Source organism: Semicossyphus pulcher, unplaced genomic scaffold (genome assembly GCF_022749685.1).
Source record: "Semicossyphus pulcher isolate SPU_LCO1_2020_fin unplaced genomic scaffold, fSemPul1.0.p SCAF_14, whole genome shotgun sequence".
Taxonomy (NCBI): Eukaryota; Metazoa; Chordata; class Actinopteri; order Labriformes; family Labridae; genus Semicossyphus; species Semicossyphus pulcher.
Genome location: NW_027211648.1, coordinates 31161952 through 31172500, shown reverse-complemented (window position 1 = coordinate 31172500; position 10549 = coordinate 31161952). Strand labels below are relative to the sequence as shown.

The window sequence follows — 10549 nt, the reverse complement described above, 5'->3', positions numbered from 1 at the left end:
CTCAGGTATGAAGCCTGATGGGACTCATCTCAACACAAACTGTAAGGCCTCGTGGTGAAACATGAATGCAGGATAAATACAAGCAGGGAAGATGGACTCTCAAAGTGTCAAAGTTGGCAGTAACACAGAGTCTGAAAAGCAAACACAGATGCTTCACATTAAACAGTCTAATCTCTCTCCTAACGCTGCGCTGATACACAGTGTTGTTTATTTTCACTCTTTACTGAGCCACACAGAAGTGACTATCTTTGGACGAGAGGGGGGAGCTGAAGAGGAGCCAGGGGCTAGCTAAGGCCAAGTGATTAAAGCTAAACAGTCCACATCAGCTGGTTAATGAGCTAGTTAACCATCGTACTCAGACCGAGTTTCTGTTTGTGGTAACTGACCGGAGCTGTGTATTCATCACTCTAAAGAAGCTGAGGGAGTTTATGGAAAGGAGCGGCCTCGTTGCTCGCTCGCCCACATCTCTGTAGGGAGAGCGGCAGGTGAGATGGCAGGTACCAGGAAACTTAGAGAACCAAACTTGTCATCACTTCTCTTGGACGGTCTGTTGGTCCAATAAAGCGCACACACAGATTATCTGTCTGATATTTACATGAACAAATCTCCAAAAGGCTCCAACAGCACAAACACGGCCCAGAGGTTACGTTCAGTGACTGAGTTAGCTGAGGGGACACCTAGCAGACAGCTAGCAGCTCCCAGCTGTCACTCAAAGAGGCCACGCCCCTAATGCTGCATCACTTTAAGCCTATATATAATGTAAAACCGTTTTTTAAAATATTATAACCTCTCTGTCTTTCTCGCTGCAGTTTTTGTCTCTTGTCTTTTGTCACACACAGTGACCCGTGTCATGCACAGCCCCTGTCAAATACACTAATAAAATAAACATTTAATAAATAAAAATAAACAGACTAACTGACAACACAACAATATATTTTGATGAGTTATTAGCTTACATTAGTCAAAAGCTAACGTTAGCATTTAACCACTTCCTAGCTAACGTTACTATTTGATCGTGTTACATGAAATGATCGTGAAGGTGAAAATCCCCAATTAATGGTAGGCTAATATTAGAAAGCTAACGTGAATGCTTGTTAGCTAGCTTATAGTAAATGTAGCTAGAAATTGGCTGAATGCTTTCATTAGCTGTTGTGACTTGGCTGTTTGAACCTTCTGCTAGCTTACTGTAAACCCATAAGCTAATGTTAGCTTGTAGCTTATTACAATATCACAGCATTGGAGCTCCCAACCTTGGGCGTGACGTCAGGGGAAAATGGCCGCCATGAGAATGTGGTGTGTGAGTTTTAAATCATAAAGGAGAAAGATGTTTACAACAACAATAAATCCACAGACTGCTGCTGCGTTTTAATCAATGTAGGATTTAAATAGCGTTTCCCCTGCATGTGATGTTATGTATCGCTGCAGCGCGTACAGTACACACTGTGCTTTGATGAAAATAGAAACAGTTTCAGAGCTTTGTGAGACGCTGAGTTTAACAGGCAGCGTACTCGGTATGTTCTCACCTAAATGCAGCAGTAGAGAGATGGATGATTGAGTCATAGCTGAAGGCTCGTCTAAATGAACTGAGCTGTTGTGGATCTATTTTCTGAACCACAGCTCAGGGCTTCAGTCTTCTCTTTAAACCAGCAGACAGCAGCACACTAACTGCTCCTGTGTTTCTTTACTGCCTCCACTCTGAATCTCAATGTGCTGCTGGGTTCTCACATCCTATACATGCTGCATTTCATCCAGCTGAACGTACTAAGAGCCAAACTCTTAAGAGAGACTGAACGAAGGCTGGTAATGGACGACTCATAAAACCCTGCTTTGAGTGACAAAGAGTTAATTGGACTGCTGTTTGTGCTGCATCACATATGACTGAATCTGACATGAGGGGGTTTATGTAGAGAGCTCAGAAGGTTCACCTTAAGAAAATGCAAATAGACAAAACACAATATAACAACACATGAAGCTCGTAGAGAAATAACAGCACAGAGTGAAAAACAAAGTGGCATGACCTTCAGATAAAATGACTTCAACCAGAAAAGTCTTTCAGCAGGTAAACAGATGAAATCGATGCATCGTTTCTATGCAGCTCGTGTAATGCCGGGGTGCCATGAAAGCTCATGAGGAGACTCGATCACACAGAGCCTCGTAAGAACGGATCAGCTGTCTGCAAAAAGAAGTACGTCTCCAGCATGCAGCGCTCCAAACATAGTGAAGATACAGTAAGATGGCGGACCACAGGGGGTCAATATTTAGAATGTTGGTTACAAGACACAGACACAAGCCTCAGCGCCAGAGTATTGTCGCTCCACACTGTGGTACATCGGCCTCTTCTGGAGCTCTAGCGATCCAATTGAAAGAATTGAAGATTTTTCTGTGCTTGTGATTTTTTACTTACCCTTGTTCTCTCTCCTTTTTTCCAGCGCCTCACTCCTCGCGTCACGCCAGCCCACAAACCCAGCACACTCTCCAGGATTTAACCCTCACTGCCTGTCACACTCCTCTGGATCCTCTCACAGCCCTCGGACCCTGGACTCCCCCCTCCCTTGCACAATTCCTCCAAATAAAACCCGTTAAAAGCTTGTTCAGTCTGGTTTGCATTCTGGGTTCAATTAATAACAAATCGTCACGAGATCATTTATGTAAGGTAGACAAATCTTTACTTCCTAAAGACCAAGTGTTGCACCTTGTGCTGCGCTCACATGGATAGACTGTAGACGGCAAACCGGATATCATTTCAGTGGACGAGAGCGGGACGGTAAAATGTGGTGAGGCCGGCACAGATTGTCGGTAACTGTAGACGACATCGTCCAAAATAAAATAACTTTTCGCTGTCCTCGGAATTTACAACTAGATGTTTGTAACTCCCTCACACAACAAGAAAACGTGGCCGATGTGGACAACCAGAATCATTTGGGTACAACACCCGCAGCGTCATGACCAGCAACAGAATATCAAGAGAAAGCTGCATTTATAGCTACAAATATTAGACTAATCACATAAAATGGTGTATTGATTATAAAGTTCACTCAACATCACCATAGCAACATCTCGTCATGCGTGTTTCATTTTCCTGTGCCGTCCAAAAGATGTCCGCCTGCCGTCTGCCTGAATCCATGTGAGTGCAGCATTAATCTGCTCCGAGGAATCGAGAGTTATTTTCTCCTTTCCTGTTGGAAAAAGATGGTCCAGTGTTTCCTCACTGGTACACACTGACACTGTCATTATTAGAAACATGCAAAAACAGGACTCTGGACATGCATTCATGTAGAGATATCAGAGTGAGGAGGACATGCACCCCGAGCCATTGGGCCTAAGAAATGACATGGCACCTCTCCAGCTACCAGCCCCAGATTCCACGCTGGATCTGTACCGGGACTTGAACTGGCAACCCTATGGTTCCCAAGCCGAGTCCCTGCAGACGGAGCTACTGTCTACCCCGAAAGAGGAAGCATTAAAGCCTGTTCCAGCACTGGCTGTCGTGGATGATGGAAGGCAGGTGTGCAGGTGAGTTTACTGATGTCATCAGGAGCGTGTCAGGAGGAAGCCACACAGGAGAAGATGTTAGACCGGTTAAACATACAAAATAACATGTCTGTTACTGACAGGGACACATCACCCAGTGCAACCGTCACTGCTATAAATACAGCAGATCCAGTAATGTCTGTGACGAGGGAGGATGTACCGTCTCTGACTTGTGTTCACACACGTTAAGAAGCTCCTGTGTTCGTTTCTTCACGTGTAAGATGAGAAACTGTGACAGCTTCTTTATTTCTACATTGAGATTCAGAGCAGAGAGTCAGACAGTCGTTTGTCACGGTGAAGGACGGAGCTCTGAACTACATCCACAACGAGCTTTTTATTACAGCTCTGCTCTCATTTCTGCAGGAAAATGTTTCTTCATCAGCAGGAAATCACTTCTTGTCCCTCCGCTCGGCTCTCTGTGGAGCCGTGCGGCCGTGTGACAGCAGCGTGATGGAGCACGTGGAGTTATACCGAGCAGAAGAAGAAATAACATCCTTCAAAAGTGACATTTACGGGCTTTCTCTTCAAACTGTTCTCCATCAGGATGACTGAGAGCTGCAGAGGCTCAGACAGAGACACACACTGTTTCCCTGTGTGTACTCAGAATGTGTGACCAGGCCTCCACTTCTTTATGCTTCTGTTTACAATATGAAATATATTGAGTTTACCAAATTAGAAATGATGAAATGAGAAAGATATAAAATGTGTCTCAGCTGTGTGTGGAGATTGTCTGGTGGTTGATGTCGGCTCGGTGGGTTGTGACGTCAATTTGCAAACAGCTGCGAGTGAAACAGGAAGCAGCGCAGACGAGCAGGATGAGAACACCTGCCTGCTGCTAGAGCAGACCCTTTGGGATGAGGGGACGCGGCTCCCAGAGAGGGTGACTCTACATGGGAGCATCAGTGACTACATGAACATCATGCTGTGTTACAGCGCTGGCTGTGTTTGATCCATGATTGTCTAGTCTCCTCTTCATTTAGGACATTATTGAAGCCGTGTGGATGAACTTCCATTCAGAGAAAGTTCTTAGTTTTGTTTGTTTCATTCAGGTTTTGTTTGCATTATAAGACGAGTTTCTCTAGTTTGTAGAGTTGTCTTTATTTTCACTCTGAGATATATTTGTTTCACTTCTTGTTACTTATTCAAACTTTATTTTAGCACCAAAACAAAGTTGGCAATAAACCCTGATTTTACTGTAACACACACACACACACACACACACACACTGACTGTAACACACACACACTGACTCTGACACACACACACACACGCACACACACTGACTGTAACACGTCACGCTCTGACGTTTAGTGGCTCTCTCTTTATTTGTGTCCCCATTGAAGTGACAGAGCGCTTCGAGCGGCGCTCAGTGAAGCTGAGCTCTGAAATATTTACCGTTTACTGAAGATGCACAACGAGGCACTCCACCCTTCATGTGTGTGTTACAGTCAGTGTGTGTGTGTGTGTGTTACAGTCAGTGTGTGTGTGTGTGTGTTACAGTCAGTGTGTGTGTGTGTGTGTGTGTGTGAAGGACCTTCAACACTGTGTTTTAATAATAATATTGATAATTTATTACGCTCCAAAGAGAATCAGAATCAGGGTTTATTGCCAACTTTGTTTTGGTGCTAAAATAAAGTTTGAATAAGTAACAAGAAGTGAAACAAATACAACTCAGAGTGAAAATAAAGACAACTCTACAAACTAGAGAAACTCGTCTTATAATGCAAACAAAACCTGAGTGAAACAAACAAAACAAAGAACTTTCTCTGAATGGAAGTTCATCCACACGGCTTCAATAATGTCCTAAATGAAGAGGAGACTAGACAATCATGGATCAAACACAGCCAGCGCTGTAACACAGCATGATGTTCATGTAGTCACTGATGCTCCCATGTAGAGTCACACAGACCAGGAAGACGGGAGGGGTTAGGGCGGGGCTACCTGTGACTGATGTCTTGTTTAAAGGCTTAATATGCAGCTTTTATGTCCAGTAGACGTCACACTTGAGCACCAGCATGAAACCAAGACAAAAGCACATCTCCGCACTGCAGCAGCCGGCCTATTCTGCTGAGCCGTTTCTGAGACATTGCTAAGTGTCATGTTCCACCATGTAGCAGCAAGTGGACATAATTATAACAGAGCAAACAATGGACATTGGTTGGTAGGCCTGTTCAGGCTCATGTAGGCAGAATGCATGTTACAGCTCGAGCTGCAACAGACCGCAGCCTGCACTGCACTGCTGCGGGCTAACGTTAGCACACTTTAGTTTACTATGCATGTTGCTGCAGCCCCCTGCTAGCATGATTAATTACACAGAATGACCGTGACATGATAACGCTACAGAACACGAAGCAAGCGAGCGTAACATTCAAACACACAGTGCGTTAGCTATCGTCCCTAACGTTACTCTAGTAGCCTACGCGCACATGAACTAGCATGAAAGGGGAACGCGAGCTGTCCCGTCCGTGTAAACACAGAGCTGAGAACAACACACACACACACACACACACACACACACACACACACAGAGGGGGTCTGATTCACTCTTTAGTATCTCAAGGATATGTTTACACACATATTTACACATATTCAGATATATTAATGTGTAAAATGTTGCACATTAAGCCTTTAAGTATATTTGGTTTGTAGCTAGCTAAAGTTAGCATCCTAATTAAAACACAGTTGTTAATTACCCAACTCTGTACATATTTTTTAGGATACATTAGTTACTCATTTTAAATGTCCTTATGTTGCACTGTCCACTTTGCTGCTGTAACACGGCACATTTCCCTGTTGTGGGACAAATAAAGGATGAACTAATGTTATAGCTGATAACTTAGCATTTGCTAACCCCTTGTTCATCTCCAGCTCCACCCTCTCGTTCAAATACACTCACTTCTGGCTCCAAAACAAGATGGCGACATCGTGGTAACTTTGTCTTAGTTTCTGACGTGCTTTAGCCAGAGCAGACTGCTGGACAGACGGTGCCATCTAGCACTCTGCTAGCTTAGCTAAAGTAGTTGCTAGGTTCACAAATGAGGAACATCCTGCATTTAAAGGAATGTCAGTCGTCTGCACGATGAATGTAGGCTAACGGAAAGTCAAACCTCTGCAGGGCCTCTAGCAGGCAGAGACACCAAACATATCTGTGTGAGTACTCTCTCATTATACTCTGTGTTATGTTATTATTATATATATTATATATACAATCCTGTGTCATTCTATGTATTTAATATCATGTTCCACAGCAGTGTAAATAAAGGGGAGCCGTTGTGTGGCTGGTTAACCTTTGATAATAATGCACTGCGTGATAATTCTTACAACATGAAGGTCGCTGTGTGTTTCCCCTCACATACATTAACAGGGCGTCTTTGTGTTGGAGCATGAAATGAGCTGTTTGCTGCCTTTAATGTTCATTATTTACAGGTCAGGAGTGAAACTTGAGCCTCTTTATGAAGCTCGTTATTAAAATAAGTAATGCATGAGGATAATGATGCAGCCTGACAGGAGCTACATGAGCTATGCATTCTAAGAATTTGATTTATACTTTAATAATGTAATGTGTAATGTAAATCTATTTCCTCGATCCAACAGATCTTTTCTGTGCCTCAACGTTTAAAGAGAAGTGATGCTTAACACTGAGCGAGAGCGACGGGGGTTTGGGTTTTCATGACAATAAGAAACACTCTGCCTGTGGACGGAGTCAGGAAACCGTGCAGGTGGTTGAACAGTTGGCGAAGTGTTCGGTCGTCTTTACAGATGTAGTTCTGGATAAGTGGAGAGATATGAAGCAGAGAAGTGGAGGCAGGAGGGCAGAGATGAGCCTCTTTATAAGGATGAGTAAAGTGAGAGACTCTTACGTCTCTATCGGTTTGGAGGTCAGAGTCTGGAGCCTCCAGCGCCTGAAGAAAAGGCCGACATTCATCATCTCGATGATCTTTCTCATTAGACCCTCTGTCTCGCTCGCCTGCACGCTGAGGAATAAATACGACGACATGAGCGCTGCGCTGTGGACCAAACACGCGGCCGCTGAAGGAGACGGGCTCTTAAAAATAAAAATGATGTTTCAGGCCTGCGAGTCTCTCCGTGCGGCCGAGATGATGGATGGAAATGAGGCGAGGCCGGTCTGTGAAAGCTGTACTTGGATTTATTGACAGAGGTGTGATTGTGCTCTTAGAGCGGGATGATGGAGCGAGCAGGGCAGTTTAAAACTCACTCTGCTGGATCAGTGCAGGACCACAGAGAGGATGCACGAAGTCTTTATACTTCCTTTGTTCTCCACAGAGAAGAAGGACAGATAAGGACTATCTAAGCATATGTCACCGTGTTTTATGATTAAAGCTGTTTCCATGCTGCAGATAAAGAACTTTAAACTGTTGAACATTTAAACTTTTACCAGACTTTAAGAAAAAACATCCAAACTTTAAATCTGCGTTTAAGGCAACATTTAAAAAATGAGCGACTGTGAAAGAACGCCAAACAAAGCTGCCGTTTTCAGAGTAAACGTCCGACATGCTCTGAGGACTGGAGGAGTTAGTCCGGGCTTCAGTCTGATCAGCTGGAGGGGAAGAGCTCAGATCAACTGTGCCTGAAGCTGTGAGCTATCTTTAGCATACAGGAGAACAAACTCTCCGCCCACAGTCCTCAGACTCCTCATCGAGTCTTTGTTCTGTTACTGTACGAGCTGTTGGAGGGCCGAGAGGAGAGAGAGACTGATGATCAACAAATAAGATCCAGTTTGAGAGTTATTGATCGAGCAGGAAGCTGATGGCGGGCTGAAAAAGCTAACAAGCTGGAAGCAGCAGGAGAGTTCATCTGATGAAACACCGAGAGAGAAAGAAAGCTCACAGCTGTGTGAAACTAAAGTTTAGTTTCAGTCAGAGTTTGTATTCTTCTTCACAGTTCAGTCATGTTCATTTTCCAGGTTTAATTTGCCTCTGCCTGTGCAGGGAGCATCTCTCAGTGTGCATATTAACAGAATCATTTAATGTGAGTGAACAGGGAGTCTGATTAATGAGGATGGGACTCTCTGCTCTGCTGCTGTCACACTTTGTAATCACACCCTGATTTAAAAGATGACAGTTTTCTCTCTCACTCTGAGAAGGAGCTGCACGCTGACATTCATGGGTGGATGCTTCTAATGAACACAAAACAATATCATGGAGACAATAGGTCGAGCAAACACACAAAGTATTTCCTTCCAGGAGAAACTCTGCAATGATGTGATGCAGGTTTTATTCTTCCCCGACATTAACCGTCCTTTAGTTAACTGAGCTGATATTATAAACTGTTAGTGTTGGACTTAATCTGTGGTGATAAATGTTTGCAAGTTGATTTAATCCTCCTGGTTTTAATGAGAACAGAGCTTTGTTACTAACTGTCGATGAAACTGTACGAACAGATTCGGGCGTTACAGTTGCTCGTATAAAGACAGGAAGCATGAAGAATATAAGAAGTAGAAACAGAAAATCAAGCTGCACAGTTCAATAAGTATGTGAGGAGTTTAAGAGTTGGAACGACTTCCTGTGTCGTTCTGTGGTGCATCTTGGGGGAATGAGTCTATAACTGAACTGAGTGGTCGGGAAACATTGTCCAAGGTGACACGTTACCTGCTCCCAGCTCCACCCCAGGTCGCCACATGTCCCGTCAGTATATAACAGATCAGTGTGTTGTTCGCTCTGCCCAGCACCTGAACATTACTGAGCCTTAGGGCTGCACAGTTAGTCCAATAATAAATAATAAACAGATTGACGGTGATGTTGAAGTTTAAAACGCTCCGCCTGTAGTAAACTCTGCTGCATATCAAACCGAGCGCTCCCTAAACTAACAGCCCCTCCCCCAGGGGGCGACGGAGAGCTTTGGGCTTCACTTTTGGGGGAGCTGAAAGGTCATGTGATGAGCGCCGACCTCTCAGCGGCAGGTTAGAGTGGAAGAGTGAACGACAGAGACAGTCGGAGAAACTAAAGTCAAACGTGTGGAACAGAAGACGCAGAGCTGGTCCCCTGAAGCGGCTCGTCAGCGCTCGTTTGGAGGTGTTTCAGGTTTAAGTGACGTGAAGAAGAAACAATAATCAGCAGAGAGGTCATGAAACCTGCGTCTGCGCCGCAAAGCAACACGACTAACTTGTTGAAGCAGCTGAAAGAACAACACAAAGTGCAGCATGATGAGTGTGTGAAGGCCGAGGTCTTCTTGTACATTTAAACCGCATGTCTGGTGTTTGGTAAATGCCCCTTCAAACCTGACGGGCCTGAGTCTGCAGGGCCGTGTGCACACAGACGTCACAAACACAAAGAGAAAAGAAAGTCTCAGAGAAGTTGTCCAAACCAAAATCTAAAGCCTGAGGGACACTGAACTCCAGATGTAAAGTGTTAGCAATGCTGCAAGAAGAAAACAACCAACAAGCCAACATGCTTCAGAATATAAATCATATAATACACAAAAAGATGCTGTGACTTGTCCTCTGAACCTGTACACACCAGGAGGTTCTCGTCACTCTCTGTAGGTAAACTGAAAGATGCTCCTGAAGCTGCGTTCTCTCTGCAACATCTTACGGCAGCAGTTCAAATGCTAGTTGACCTCAGGTGCAGGGCGAGGCCTTGAGATGACGCCAATAAACACTGATTATGGGATGACGTGGTTCCTTATAAACACAATGACACGTTTTAGTGCAGTGTTTATTTGTTCAAAAAAAGAGCCTGTTTGCTTTCTTATTATTCAGCTTCAGAGTGTGTGAAGGTTTGGTTCTTCTCTAAGAACAAACACTGGTGGGACGATAAACGGCATCAGGAGGTTTTTGGGAACATTTGGTGAATGAGGCCGATTCTTATTCCTCTGAATGTCCCGTCTGCTTACCGCTCAGTTAAAACCAGTGTGTGTGGGTCTGTGTGATTTGTGGGACATGGAAGTGTTTTGACAGCCATTACTGAGAAACAGCAGCAGCTCAGACGCATTAAAGGCTGTCAGAACAATTTTCTAAAATCCATCCTGAGTGGTTAAAGGTGAAGCGCCGTCACATCGC

The 10549-nt window shown here is 44.3% G+C and overlaps 1 protein-coding gene across 1 annotated transcript in view; it reads left to right on the top strand.

Moving 5' to 3' along the window:
• Nucleotides 1-3331: 3331 nt before the first annotated feature.
• LOC138590778 (NLR family CARD domain-containing protein 3-like) overlaps nt 3332-10549 on the top strand; it is a 37954-nt gene continuing 30736 nt past the window's right edge. Inside the window, exon 1 of the mRNA XM_069661135.1 lies at nt 3332-3513. Coding sequence (XP_069517236.1) covers nt 3332-3513 — 182 coding nt within the window. The remainder of the gene's footprint in view (nt 3514-10549) is intronic.